The following is a 15123-nucleotide window of genomic DNA, read 5'->3' as shown; positions in this document are numbered from 1 at the left end:
GCAGAGATGTACTTGGGCTTGGTGTGCTATATAAATAAATAAAATACAAATACAAGGTCCAAAAGCTGCAAACAGGGCAGTGCACGCCCGACAGCTCAGGGAGCATCCTTAGTCCGTCTCTCCCCCGCCCTACCCAAAGTGCAGCTGCCACTTAGGAAGGGACCACAAGGACAGCAGGGGGTCCCTTACAAACGCTGATTGTCTCTTACTCTAGACCACCTAGAAGCAGTCTCTCAAGTAACCAGTTGCCAGTTACTGGCCCGAACAGTTTCCTGTAAAATCCCTTGGGAATCGTTCGGCGTGGGGAAGGGAACAGGTAGATGGATAAATACTGCTAAGACCATAAACCCTAAATCCGCAGTGCAACAATCCCGTATTCTGGGCGGCAAACTTCTGTCCCGAGGTGCCCTGTGCGTGTCCATGTCCACTTCTAATGGGGCTAGTCCCCTCCCCCATAAACCCACCACTCAAGTACTGAACGGGACAGTGCAGCAACAGTATTAAGGTTATCAGTGCAAGCTTACTTCAGAGTTTGGCGTTCAGGGATCCTGGTTCACTGCACCACCACAAACCACAATTAACCACTTCTTTCTCTGCGCCGAGCTCCACGCTGAACTGGCGATTAAATAGAGGATTCAGGCAATGCAGGCAGGGGCTCCACCTCCAAGTAAATAGCAAGAAAAGACTCCTCCACCATGAACCACTTCTCTCCCACTTCTTTTTGCGGTGAAGTCAACCGCAGAAGATACTCTTCAACAGCTCCAGTGCTTGGTTTCAGCCCCAGGAAGAGATGCAGGAAAGCAGGATTTGGGCCAATAAATTAATGACACAAACGTAGCCGATGGGGGAATGCAGAAACCTTTGACCCAAAGATCACAGGGACCCCTGGGGGTAAGTATCTCAAATAAGCCACCACCCAGGGCCCAGCAGCAAGTACTCATGTTCATTGTTCCTGAAAAGACATTTCAGGAGAGTTAAAACAACCCAGTTAGTTTAGCGCTTATAGGTGTAGTTTACGGGATCCGTCATGAAAAGATTTGAACCCCGGGCAAAGAGTAAACAGCCTACACAGGAGTGGGACCAACTAGCCAGAAGTGAAAGGAACAGAAGAGAGAACTTCTAGAAGATGGTGGAACCTTACAACAGGAATACTGGATTTTCAGTAACATGACCAAGCAGCAGTACCTACCCATCCAGCCAAAGATGCCACCAGAGAGCTGCTATTCCAGGTCCTCAAACATCTGGAAACAGTGATCTGCAGCTTCATCTCCTACAGGGTGGACTACAGAAACACCCGGCACATGGGAGTCTTCAAAAGATAGCAACTGCACTCATCCAAAACAAAAGCAACACTTGTGTACACTGGTTACATCTTATCTGGGCTGCTACCAGTGTCAGCAAGACGAACCGTCTTCAGAGCCGTTGCAGACTGTGCCTTCTCAGCAGGTAAGATGTAATCACTATACAGTCCATGATAATAGAATAGCCAACTTGACAATTTAGGAGGACGTCCTCAAGCAGGCAGCATAAACAGAAGCCATAGATATTTTGAGTTACTTTGCCATGATCCACCGGGTATGCATTAGTGTCCTCGCTTACACAAGCTACTTCTTCTGAACTGTGCTTCGATCATCTACCTCACCCAAATGTCTCTGTTAATTATTTGAAACAAAGTGTTCTGAAATGGCCACACAGCAACATGATTGGCGCCATGTGTAAAATGAACATACAAAAGCCATTCTGGCAGACATGGGAAAAACTTGAAGACCAAAAACTACTCTAGGGGAGAGTGAAGCTTCAATCCTCAGAAACTAGTGGACAGCCAGAAATGCTACTTTGGTTTCCTATGGGGGTGAAGAAACAGATTCACATGCAGACATGCCCTCAACCCGGGTGTCTTTCCCCATGGTGCCTGTCTACAGCCAGGCAGAGTGGCAGAAAGCACAGAGTAGCCAGTAATATGACCTAAGAGCAACATGGCAAAACACTCCCATTGAAGCATTAAGAGGGACACTCGCATCCCAGTACCACTTCACCCAGGGATGTGGAAAAGCTTGCTACCCAATTCCTGAGACAAGTAGTTTGTTGTCAGGGACATGTTTATACTATTTGGGCCGCTGGATAAGTATGATCTGGTATCAGAGCATGTTATTTGCTCAGGTGTACACCAAGTGGCAGTGTTGTTTAAAAAGACAGTAAACATCAATTGTTTACATTGGCGATTCATATTCGGTTTAATATTACATTCACTTTCTGATTACTCAAGTGACAAATGATTTCGTTCAGTCACAGGTTAGTGATGCTGTCTGTTGCAGCTATGCATTGACATTTTACTGTGGTAATAGTAGGTGTGGACACACACCCACACATGACCACAGAAAAAACTCCAGCAACATTTCAGTGTCCAATCACATTCCAACAACATGTGTGCATGACATTGTCACGTGGCTGTAAGTCTTGACTTGATTTGTCTCAGTGCTCAAGCAAGAGGGCAGTTTAGGGCTTCGATTGAGGGTGGAATAATTTCTGCTGCAGTTTGAACAGTCTTGGTCTATCAGTGTATGTATTTGGTACATAAGAAAAATCTATGTAAACAGCTCACTTTTAAGATTTTTGTCCGGCTATGTAAGTGTAGCTGTGAGGAAGTCATGGCATGTGTACAGAAGCCCCTCAACGTTCACACCAGAAATAAATACAACCCACTATGGAAAAAGGCACAGCCACCTCTTGCGAGGAGAACAAGGTTTAATCTCATAAAAACGCAAGTACGCGGCAACAAAGCACTCTGCTGGCACGGAGCGCTCTGGCAAAAACAGCATGAGGCATATCTTATAAACGTGTACAGGGTCACAAGTGGCATACATTACATAAGTTACAAATCCAGGTAGCTGGTTGGTGTGACCCTATACACATATAGCATGCTCCATACGGGATGCCATGTGATTGGTCCAAACATCTTCTGCCCATCTTCTTCCACGTTGGGGATCTTCTTCTGTCGTCATCAAGTACTGAGACAGTAATTGGCAATTATTTACACAGGCCATAATTTCGCACCGGTTATCAAGGGCATGAGCGAGGAGGCTACTTTTGAGGTCATGATAACGTCTCAGAACTACGTGAACCTCCGCTCCTTTCCCAGACATGTTGGCGCCTCCACATCTCTCCCACCCGCAGCATAAATGCGTTACCTTCTCCCTTGGCACCTCGCAGCACAAATCACATGAACTAATAGTGGGGGCAGCCTGCCCCTACTCTCCGATCTTCCTGATCGACTGATCACTTTACAGTTTTATAACCAGGGGTCTGGGGCTGGTCAATGTACTCAAATGTTTGTGTCCTGGGCTTTTGGGGTCTCAGGCCGCTATATCTTACAGATCTGGACAGTAACGGCCTAAAACCCACATACCCCCTTCGCTGTGGGATAACTCTTCAAAGATCCATTGCAGCCCTCTCTTGGCCTTTCAGGGCACATTCTTTCTGGGTTGCATGCACTGCATGAGAAGACACAATGAAGAACTGTGTGCGTATGTACAGAGAATTAACCTTCAGCTACGCTGCCAGGACTGCAAGCGTAAAATGTGCATGCACAACCTTCTCACCCTTGAGACTGAATAGAAATGAACTAGCATAGCCATGGCACTAGGCCTCAATTTCAAAATGGCGCTTTCATTACACATGTGATTCTAATGTTACAATTCACTACGTTTCCAATACAATCCGGCTTCTGTGAGTGGGCCCACTCCATTCTCCTTCTAAAACCGCCTCATCCTAAATCGCCTGGGGGGCTGGGACTTTCGCCCCTGCTTCCAAATTTGGATGCAAGTGCATTCTCAAATTGTTTGTTATTACAAAACCTGTTGGTTTGAAAGAACTGTTGATATGAAAGTGCTACAGTGCTTGCTTATTGTTAGACAGAAGCATGCAGAAGAGAGAACCGGGGGCACAGATATTTCCAGGCAGTGACATCCTTGGAGCTGCAAAGTGAACAGGATTTGAGTCTTGTAGCTTTGTGGCAGGAGAGTGCATGCATTTAATGTATGCAGGCTCAGTTGGTGGAGACTTCGTCTGTTGTTTTTTTAGGCAACATTCGTGTTGTATTTTTTTCATACACGCTTTATGAAGTTGTGAATTCTATAGCTCACTATCCATTCATAGATCCAGAGAAACTCATTCCCAGGGGAAAGTTGGAGAAAGACTGTCGCGATTGAGCAGAGCACTGAAACCGGAGATGACTGCCATGAAGGGAATACATTTTTTTATGCAGTAAAAGGAACTACCATTTGGGTGATTCACCGGCCTTCACACTCTGTTAATTCAAGTTGAAAGCGTGAAGGCATGTTAAAAATCGCACCCGTTTTCAGATTTGTTCTTGTTCATAATTATATGTTCTTGTTCATAATCATTTAAGGCTTTTCTAAGTAATATCTTAGGGTCTTGGGTGCTGCTATAAATGCTACAACAAATAAAAGCAGTATCGCGTTCCGCTCTGACCAGCACTTCCCACCCACCTCCTCCACTCCCTTGTACTTCTTGTTACTGCACTTGCACGATCCGAATGTCACAAGGTGCGAGGGAAAAAAGGGGGTGTACGGCAGCTCAGGGGAGCTCTTTCAGGCAATTCAGCAAAAAGACATTTCCCATGATTCCCTGTTGGCAGTTGGAAGGGAGCAGGTGTGCTGCTTGTTGGGTTACTTAAGCCACTCCCCGGCCCATGCTGCCTGTTGGTGATGGTTGGCGTGCAGGCACGGGCTAGAGGAGGGAAGCTGGATGTGCGAGATTTGAAGGCTTGCTGGACCGGGCGAGGCGTTGAGATTGCCAAAATCAGTTCCCCCATGGGAAGCAGAGTATTTTGTTGAGCGTTTTTGAGGACTCGGGCCGGGCGTTGAAGAAGTTGCAGCACTGTCCGTCCCTTTGGGACTCAGTGCAAACCTGGCGTGTGGCTGTCAACACAGGAGAAACATTGCCTGGGGAGGTGCCGGTGAGCCTCCTCCCCCACCCCCCAGGCCTCAGTTAAGTGTTCTGGGTTATGCGTGTGCTTAAGTGTTTCTAAACATTTCTGTGGTGCGTCATGCACTTTTCCCGCATGACAAAGACCTTTCTTCATTATTATCCTGCCAACGGGTTGATTACAGCACATGTTTGTTCCCGCAAAGAAAAGCTTGCAAATGCATGTGGGACACGCTGCGACTTGCGGAATAGGAACGCCCAGGGCTACTAAGTGTGGAAAAGGACAGTGTTAGTGAAACAAGGAGGAAATCCTACATTGTTTGTGGCTGCTTGCTTCTTCATTTCATGTCATGTCATGTCATGTCAGTCACGAGTCATTTATGTTCGAGCATATGCACCCTTCACCGGCTGACATGGCAGGAGGGGTTTTCCGAGTTATTTTCATGAGTGTACCATACTGAGACAGGATGTATGTTGTTACTTGTACTAATGTCCATCATGTATGTGTTGCAGTTATCTATGGCCATCCATAACGCTCAATGTGCTTATGTTTGTTGCTTTTAGAGGGTGAACAGGAATACAGGAATAGGTCCTAATCAAGAAGGATTCTGGTTAGGTAAAACCAGGTTGTTGATGCATTGGCTATGCCAGTATTGTGCACATGTATGTTACTTCCCCTATGTTCCCTTCCCTATCCCACTGCAAGTTTCCTAAACCTTTTCCCGGTGACACTAACACCCCATACATATCCATAACCTCTCCCTAACCCTCTTCCCCCCCATTGGCTGCCTTCTGGTACCTGTATATACTAAAATCAGGAGCCGTGCCAACCAAGGTGGGAGGGGTCAACTACATTCGGCTTCCGTGGCTAGGAAGGGGTTGTGCGATACCCCAGGGATGTGACACAAGGCCAAGTAGGACTGTTATTCTTCATCCCTGTCCCCCTTACCCCTTTGTCTTGTTGCACCTTGAAACACCAGTTGCTGTATAGGCTCATTATAAAAACCCAATAAGTAAAATAAGTTTAAAAAAGCAAAGATGTCCACAAGCATAGTTTGTAAGATCATGCCACAATGGCTCCCAGTTCACAACCCACGATTACAATCACAATATCTCTCCATGTCTGCTTCATGACCGATATGACATTTCACACAATCTGACACTGGCTAGTTCTAACTAGCTTTGATTTGTGTTTTGTCCCTTGGACAAGTAGGTTTATTTTAAAAACTCCCCACCCCTGATCATAGATTCACTACTCAAACTGAAAATAACTTCATCAGATTCTTTCCCCACACTCCCCAAAAATTGATCTGCAGGATCTAAACACCAACATTGCTTACTCAGAAACAGACCAACAAATCATGCAAACTCACTAGCCACAAAACAAAGGCTACTATGCTAAAACAATTGAAGTAAACAATGAAAGCAAAGCCTTGTTTAAGCCAACTTTGTACCAACCACTTCTACCTGTAGCCATGACACACACCAATACAAAGGATTTCCAATTAATACTACCCAGGAATGAAGAAACATTTAGTTTGCCCTAAAAGTATTTCTGCATGTTCTAGGTAGAAAAAAAGTAGTGGGATTTATTTTTCATCCAGCTTCAGTTCTTCCATAATTGCTAGCCATTTCCACAAATTAAAGTATTAGAACCAGTATAGTGAAAACGGGATAAAAGTGAGAAAACTATAACGAACCATCCACCATTAGATAGATTTACCAAACTAATTCATTATAATCAATTATTTCTAATGAAAGGATAAACCATTAAAAAATGTCCAAGTTACAGCCTAGTCCTACGCCACGAATCCAACTTCATATATGACAGACTACGTTCTGATATAAATGTATATATAAAATGCTTTTCCGATTGGGTGTTGCTTTTCCGATTGGGTGTTGCTGTATCACACTATCTCCCTGATTTATGGAATTATTTGCGCGTAAAACGCACATTTGCGCGCCATTCTTCCCGAAAATCCCCATACCTCAAACGGGTTTTTTTGGGAGTGCCACGCAAATGTGCGTTTTACGCGCAAATAATTCCCTGAATCAGGGTGGATATCTTTTGGATGGGTTAAACTAGAGAGAGCGGTTATGTTCTTGAGAGATGTTTTGCTTAGTCATTACCCACAAAATCGATGGGTCCTCCCTCCGCCAGACTCTTGGAGGACAGATAGTCCATGCTAAACATCTAATCTTCCACCTTTGCTAATCAGGGACATAAGCAATGCAAATGTTGGAAAATGTTGACAGATAAAATGTGAGCAAGTAGTTCTTGCATTGTGGCACATACCAAGGCACTGGAATCCTTGTCTCTGGAGCGGGGGACCAACCCCCAGGACATCATCCAGACTGATAGGGAGTGGGCTAGCTCTGGATTCACAAGCTTCTGGAGGGTGGGCATTAGCAGATCAGCATAGAATCGTTCATCACCATTTGCTGTCAAATAGGAAGTAAAAAATATGCCTCCGCCTCCAAGGACTATGACTGCATCCCTCAGTCGCTTCTACAAAATAAAAACAGTTTATTATTAACCGTAAGCATTGCATTTGAAAATCCTGAACATGACAAATGTATATAGTAGTAACCTTTTATGTTACGGAACAAATGTAGGGCATCCACCTGCATCCCTACGAAAGCAAAATATATTTAAAGGATTTTAATGGCATGTCCAAAAAAGGGCGCCCTCTACTTTGAGGGATTTGTGAACCACTGCTCACATTATGTATATATTTGTACATGTTTATTTATTGAAATTTACTTCACCTGACCAATTATTACCAAACTGTCTGTAACCTTGCCGTGATACCCCAGGGTCTGGGCGTGTAACAAATGTAATAAATAAATAAAATAAATAAACTGTCTACTAAATTGAAATGGAGTTTAGAGGAAAAGTACTGAACATCACCAAATCACTTAGCAAACCACCATTAAGGCCAACCTTACATTAAAATTCACTAGTTCTCTCCCTCCCTGTGTACCCCTCCGCTCGTCCCCAAGGACACTCAATGTAACTGCATGTATGGCAGAAATTTATCTCTGTGGCCCTTATACTAAACCTAATTAAAAAAAAAACAAGTATCCATCAAAGACTCTCCAGTCTCTCTACCCTCCAAAGAAGGGATGGTTATAGGTGCAGGTAGATGGCAACACATCTTTCAAAAGATCATTTCTTATGTCAAAATGAAAAAATACCCTTTGTTGGATGGTGTACCAACAAAGTAAACAATTGGTTTCCTGAAAAATCAAAGGGTGGGTTTCTAGGCACACACTCCACCAAATGTGACATTATCTACCAGTCTTGCATTGGAGACATTTTAACAACAGTATTTGTTTCTTTAAAAAGGTACACAAATGAAGGACTACCTTTTAAGTATACATGCAGGTTGGAAGCAATGGTCACTGCTGCAGGCTGTCCCTATTTTGCCTATCCAGAATACTTTGACAATACTGAACAGCGAATGCTTTTTATTAAAATACTACAAAAGAGCAAAGCAACATTGTCCTTGAATTTGAAAGGACACTTTCAAAATAGGTGCACATTAAAGATCACATTTGTATGACAAATAAATTAGTAATCACAAGTATTATAGATTGGCAAAACATGTACTTTTAAAAATAAAAACAGCAAGTTATTAAAGCTCCAGCTCATACATGTGTCATTGGAGGGACCAAATTGCCCACGTCAATGTGCACAAAAAAGAACATGAGCCAAACAGAAAGTTAATGACGAAGACGAGACACACATTAAAGAACTGGTGAAATGGTCATTACAATGATTAAACATTGTGACTTCCATATCATATCAGGACTAGAGATTGTTCAGGGAACTAGGCATTAGATCCAGTAGTAGCTGGAGATGCAGCTCCACTGGGAGAACTGGAGGCATCCTGACAGTCCAGTGGCACATGTGCCAAAAGTAGAGCCATGCAGGAGATGATGCTTCCCCCATGATATAGGAGCAGGCATACCAGATCATAGCCACAATCTGGCTGGCAACACGCTTACCTACCAGGCTCTCACAGGGGGAGGGGTGCGTGCTGAATGCCCTGTTGGTACACAAACTCTACAAGTGGAGACAGTGGGAAGGGAGAATCAAATGTGGGCCAGTCGCAGTAACTAGCCCTCATGGGGAACACGGCTCCTTGCCAAGAGCCACGTGTGCTCCAAGGGTCACAGAACTACAAGGATAGGTAGATAAACCATCCCAAAGGCATCTGCTGCACAGGGAAGTGACTATATGAATGGTTGAGCAGAACAGACAAAGGAGGACAAGGAAGGAGAACGTAGGAGCCCCTTTTGGACAAAGCAGAGTTGGGAAAGAAAACCTCTAGACCCCAAAGCACAAGGGATTGAGTTTAAGCATGGGAGTGTTAGTCCTCAGAATAAAAGGGTTGGTGTCTCAGCCTTGCCACAAGACCAAGATGGGAGCCCTCATAAGAGGGGTAAAACAGCTCATGACTTCCATGCAAGTCCTCCATAAAGAAACATTGTCGCAAAATGGCAAAACAGAGATTAGAATAACAGCAACAGCAAACAAAGTATAAACCATGAGGATTAAGAGTACAATAGTGGAGGGCAGGGGTAAATGTTTCAAGCTAGGCATGAAAATGTACTTGCCCCTCTATTGTACAGATGAACAGAGAACACCATTTACAACTCACCAAAAAGTCAATAATCAATAACAAACTAACTCTCTTCTAGGGTGTTTGTTCCTTAAATGAGATTGTTCTGTATTTGATAACTGGTGTTACTACTGGGATGAGTTTCTTCTGAGGGATAACAATATCACACGTCTCTCCCACTTTTCCCAGGAGGCCCGGTACCAAAGGTCCCACAGGTACCTCTTATTTGGAAGGGGCTGGTGGTTGGACTCTGCTCCCTCTCAGAACTGCTCTCCCTCTGCTGCTCGGTTGCTCATTCTCAGGTACGCGGTGGACTCCTGCTTCATACCATCGCTGCTAGTGTGAAGCGGCCCTCGCTTCCTGTGCGGGCGGTATTAGTGGCATTCGTGCAGCATCCTGCCCACAGGGTTGCTTGCATGTCTCTTGGTAGAAACTGACACTTCTCGTTTCTGCATGCGCTAGTTCTCTGGAATCTTGCCCTCGGTTTCTCCCTCTCTCCAGAAGTTGCAGGCTCTGCAACTAACTTCTGCTCTGCCTCCAACTTGCATAATGATGTCAGGGGGCTTCCCCTGCATATCAGGCTTCTCTTCCTCCTCGGCAGTTATATATGCGTCTCACATTATAGAGATATCTTCCTTTTCTGGTGCCATTAGGTTTCGTCTTGCAGTGCCTTCAGCCAAAGATAATGATGCCACATTCTGAGGCTTGTCAGGTAGTCCCCATGTAAGCAATTACATCTGTTGGTGTTGTGAGTTCCTCACAGGAACAGGAGTCCTTGTCCCCAAAGGGGGAAGAGTCCCCCGATAAAGTACCATTTGCCTCAACCCCTAGGAAGGGCTTTAAGGAGCAGGCTCACCTCCCGAGCCTCACGGGAGGACTCCCCTTGGTGAGAAGGGGTGAATACCTGAAATTCGTCGCAACACCAACAAGCAAATACACATGAAAAAACACATTAAAGGAAAAAGCTGGCTGCCCTTCCAGGACACAGAATTTCAGGAGTCTAACTTAGCACATAAGTACTAGGTCTATTCATATAAGTCGTTCAAAGGTGGAAGAAAGAGATTGGAACAATATACGAAACAGGCCCAAAGAAATAAAATGGTAAATAAAATGTACCCCGCACGTGCAGCAAGAGAAACCCACCAGCCAGAGGGGATCCACAAGATGGGTTCCAATCCAGAGTTTGAGAACCAGCAGGCCAAGTAGCACTGCCTGCATATGGAGTACAAAGCCCACTCCAGCAAATTGAAGTAAACAGTGCGGTGGGATATCAAAACCATTATCCATACCAATCCAAATACCAAACTCGCTTTATCTTTCAACCTATCCTATTCCTGAATGGTCACGACCCCATTAACACAGGAAAACCAGCGCAGCGGGCCACAATATTGCCTTGAATCTATGCTTAAGCCCAAGTGTAGGCTAAGTTATCACACCCACACACCCAACCCCCTCCCTACAAACATCACAACACTTTGCCTCTCCACTGCTTTCTCGCTTGTACACATCTTCCATAACCCCACAGGATGTGCAACTATTATATTTTGGGCTAACGGTTTGGAACCTGCTAAAAAAAACGAAGACAGGCAGGTTTTGAAATTATACTAAACTGGCTGCTGATTGGAGTCAATGTCACCTCTAGAGAGCATGACAAGGACATACTCTTCATTTCTATTACCCACCTGCGTGGTAAAACAGATCTGTATTAAATTCATTCCCATTTTGTGCCCAGAAATAAATTGTGGTAAAAGAATTGAGTATTCCCAATGACTCACCCCAGTGTACTTGGAACTAGCAAAACACATACAAGAATGGCACCATTATGGTGCAGGGCAGCCTTAGGAGCCCACCCTGTAGCTTTGGACACTTGCTTCCTTAAAGCCAATGTATCACGCAATGAAGGTTATCTCTCCATTCTCTTCTCACCCCACACTGTTGCTCTCTCACCAGCCCAGTCTTTCCCTATGATGCAGGCACCTGGTGGCGTCAGCTCCCCATCCCAGCTATTGGATTGGATTGTTTTCCACCTACATGGTACCACAAGCATGATTTTGCAAACCGTTAGCTTTCCTTTAGTATTGCTACACTGAAGGCCAGCTCACCTAAGAAACATGCAGCAAATGTCAATTACCTTTGGAAGACATGCCAACATTCTGAAGCCCCTGAGAGGGAGATTTCAGCACCGAAATCGTGAGAATGCATTTTCCCCATAGGAATGCATTGGGGAAATTGTGATTTGTGGCGGGAGACGGTAACAAATAGTACTAGTTTTAATGAAAGAAATCGGGAGTCTCGCGCCTAAATCGGGAGGGTTGGCATGTATGCTTTTGGAGGATCTTGAGAATGACGAACGGATGAGAATTCCTGAAAACAGAGCACACGGCCACACCACACACACACACACACACAAGGCTCTTAGACTGCTGAACCACATGGAAGGCTATAGGGACACCTCCTGGCGAGCTATAAAATCCTTGTGAGCAACAGGATGAACAAATTTGGAGGTGGTGGTTTTGCCTTAGTCTCCTCTTCATCCATCCCTACCATGACTCCTTCCATCCTCAACTCCCCCTTCAAGAGCATTGCTTGCAAAGGCATGGTCAATCCCGATAACCCAGTATCTCCATGCTCTTTGCTAACAAATGGGCGGGTTACATTTTTAAACATGATCCTGGTCACATAGGGGGCGCTAGAGGGCCAACCAAGATGGCCGCTCTTACCTGAACTCCCGCTCTGCCCGTAATAAATCCTGTTGAATCCTGCGGTTCCCGGCTACATTTTGGAAATTAGAGGACTTCTCCCTGCTTCTGTTTGCTCCGCACACTCCCTGCCGAAATTTGGGGAAGAATCGGCCAGTCCAAGTCCCCACACCACTTCACCGGCGCGAAGGCCGGGGCCTCCCCGGGCGCCGGGCGGACGCCGAGGGGCGGGGCGCAGCTTCGCAGAGGCCGTTGAGCGATCGTTCCTTGCTCCGGAGATCCATCACCCACAGACACCGGCGGCCCTCGGGGAGTGCCGCCCCCCCCCCCAGGTTCGGGGCCGACGTGAGTCCCGACGCGTGCCTGCGGAGCCCCCCCCCCTCCGGATCGGGGCGTCGGCGCTCCGGACACAGGGCCCAGGCCGGTGCTGGTGGGACCGCCGGGGGCCCGGCAGGCAGCCAGCTGCCCCCCATCCTTCCTGGGACCGCCTCGCCGACAGACCCCGTGGTGAGCCATCGTGCAGGGCCGCACCGATCCGGGAGGCAGCGACGTGAGCGGTGGAACGTTGGGACGCCCGCCCGACAGATGAAGACCTGAGGTACGTGCCCGGATTCGTCGAGAGCCCCGAGAGTAGATTGCTGCGCCCCCCAAACGTGGCCGCAGGCACGGTTGGCCGTGGGTGGCGGCGGCTCGGGGGGCTGAACTACCTCCAGTCCACGAAGAAGCCCATAAGACACCTGGGACCCCTAGGACCACTTCGCCCCAGAACTCCTGATACCTTACTAGGGGTCGCACCTCCACCGACCTAACGCCAGATCTCCCTCGGTCTCGGCGGCAACTACAAGCCACCTCGCCACCGCTGACCCTTTTCGCCGAGACTGCATACATTCACCCGCCAAGATGGGCAAAGTAGACAAACTTCAAAAGAAGCTGACATTTGACAGCAACACTGCACCCAAAACCCCAAACCCACAACAAGGGGATGACCCGTCACCGTGCAGTTCCAGTCAACCAGTAGCCGAAAGCTATCCGATGGAAATAAAAGAACTCCTAGATCTAAAAGCAGGCATAGGGAGTCTAAATAACAAGATGGATGGTCTATCCTCCAAAGTCGATCTGATGCAACATCGCCTAGACACACATACAGAACGGCTAAACGACGCTGAGCAAAGAATCTCGAGCCTCGATGACTGTGCCACATCCCTCTCCAACAAAGTCGCGCGACTTGAAAGCCAAATGTCCGCAACAATGGCCAAGTGCGAGGACCTGGAGGGTCGCTCTAGACGGAACAACATCCGAATCGTTGGGGTCGGGGAAAACGCTACGCCAGGGAAGATGGAGGACTTTGTAGAGTCCGTGTGCCTCTCCCTCTTCGGCCGAGACTCCTTCTCGCAAATGTTCATGATTGAGAGGGCCCACAGGACCCCGTCCTCCAGACCAGCCCTGGGCGCACCTCCTAGAGTCATCATAGCGAGGCTGCTCAATTACAGAGACCGCGACACCATCCTGCGACTGGCAAGGGAGAAGGGAGAGCTACACCATGACGGAGACAAAATTCATATTTATCCCGATTTCTCATCAACAGTACAGACCCAGAGGAGAGCTTTCACCAGCGCCAAACAACGACTGCGTGAAGGGAAGCTCGCATATTCCATGATTTTCCCTGCTCGTCTCAGGGTACAATACAACGAAAAGACCCACTTCTTTAATTCTCCTGAGGAAGTCCATCTATTTCTGGACCGTAACGGTTGCCCAGCTCACAATCCTCAACGACCCCACGCACGAAGAGAGAAGGCCCCCAGGAATCCTCCTTAAAACCCAAGCCAGGCTCCGAAACATACCCAAACTGCCGGAACACGCTCACCCACCATTAAACATCTGGGCAGAGTTCTTGGAAGGACCCCAAGCGCCCCGAGCACAGCATCTGTTTTCTCACTCAGGTTGAGGGGGATCCCGTCAGACATGTTGGGGGTTGTCCGCGAAATGGGAATAGTTCTAAGGGCTGTTGGACTGTTTATTGTTTTTTGTTCAGGGTCAGGTTAACAACCACCCTTCTGGCACTGCCAGATCTTGTTAAGTGCAAATCTCTCATTAGGAGAGACCAGCACCCTCCCGAGTTGCCTCCCCTCGGTTTCGCTCCTCGCTCTCTGCTGCCTGTCGTCGTGCTCCATGTAATGTACCACGATATGCTCCATGCCCACCATTCCACCCCAAACTATATAACGACCGTTGGACCAAGGAACTCCCAACGCAATTCCAAACTTTCTTCTCCTTTCAACACTCAAGGTTGCGACATGGAATATAAGGGGAGGTAACATCCCTTCCAAAACCCGCAAAATCCTACAATACCTAAGGAGACATGAGATTGATGTGGCAATGATACAGGAAACCCACCTAACACCCGTGAAAGAACGCACATGGGCCAAGTCGTGGGGATGCCATAGATATTATTCATCTTACTCCTCCTATTCTAGAGGAGTGGCTATTCTAGTACACAGAAGAACCAATTTCCGTCACACACGTTGCAAAAGACTCCATAGGAAGATCCGTACTGGTCAGAGGCATAATTGCAGGCAACGCGATAACCTTCATTAACTCCTACGCCCCCAATGTAGATGGTCCAGAAAACTTTGGCTGGGTGATGTCGCAGCTCTCCTCACTTGAACATTCCACGGTGGTTTGGGGTGGCGACATGAACACGGTCATAGACCCGGCCAAAGACAGATCACACTCCTCGTCTCAGCAGACCTCTAAAGCCAGCTTGCAAATAACAGAAATCTGCCGCGCCTTTGACTTAAAGGACGCCTGGAGAACAGTTAACGGAGATCTGCGGGACTACACTTTTCACT

General features: G+C 46.9%; 1 protein-coding gene across 5 annotated transcripts in view; it reads right to left on the bottom strand.

Annotated features, from left to right (window-relative positions):
- The window catches only part of DHODH (dihydroorotate dehydrogenase (quinone)), a 186294-nt gene that overhangs the window by 157564 nt on the left and 13607 nt on the right, over positions 1-15123 (bottom strand). For all 5 annotated transcript variants that reach the window (XR_011283334.1, XM_069635503.1, XM_069635501.1 and 2 more), the window contains exon 2: positions 7244-7456. Coding sequence is in view for 4 of the 5 variants with exons in the window: in XM_069635503.1 (XP_069491604.1) it covers positions 7244-7456 (213 nt within the window). In the remaining variant the exon portion in view is untranslated. The remainder of the gene's footprint in view (positions 1-7243; positions 7457-15123) is intronic.

This window comes from Ambystoma mexicanum, chromosome 1q (assembly GCF_040938575.1).
Source record: "Ambystoma mexicanum isolate Mex_15411 chromosome 1q, UKY_AmexF1_1, whole genome shotgun sequence".
NCBI classification, from domain to species: domain Eukaryota; kingdom Metazoa; phylum Chordata; class Amphibia; order Caudata; family Ambystomatidae; genus Ambystoma; species Ambystoma mexicanum.
The sequence above is the reverse complement of the archived record's forward strand: the minus strand, read 5'-3'. Positions and strand labels throughout refer to the sequence as shown.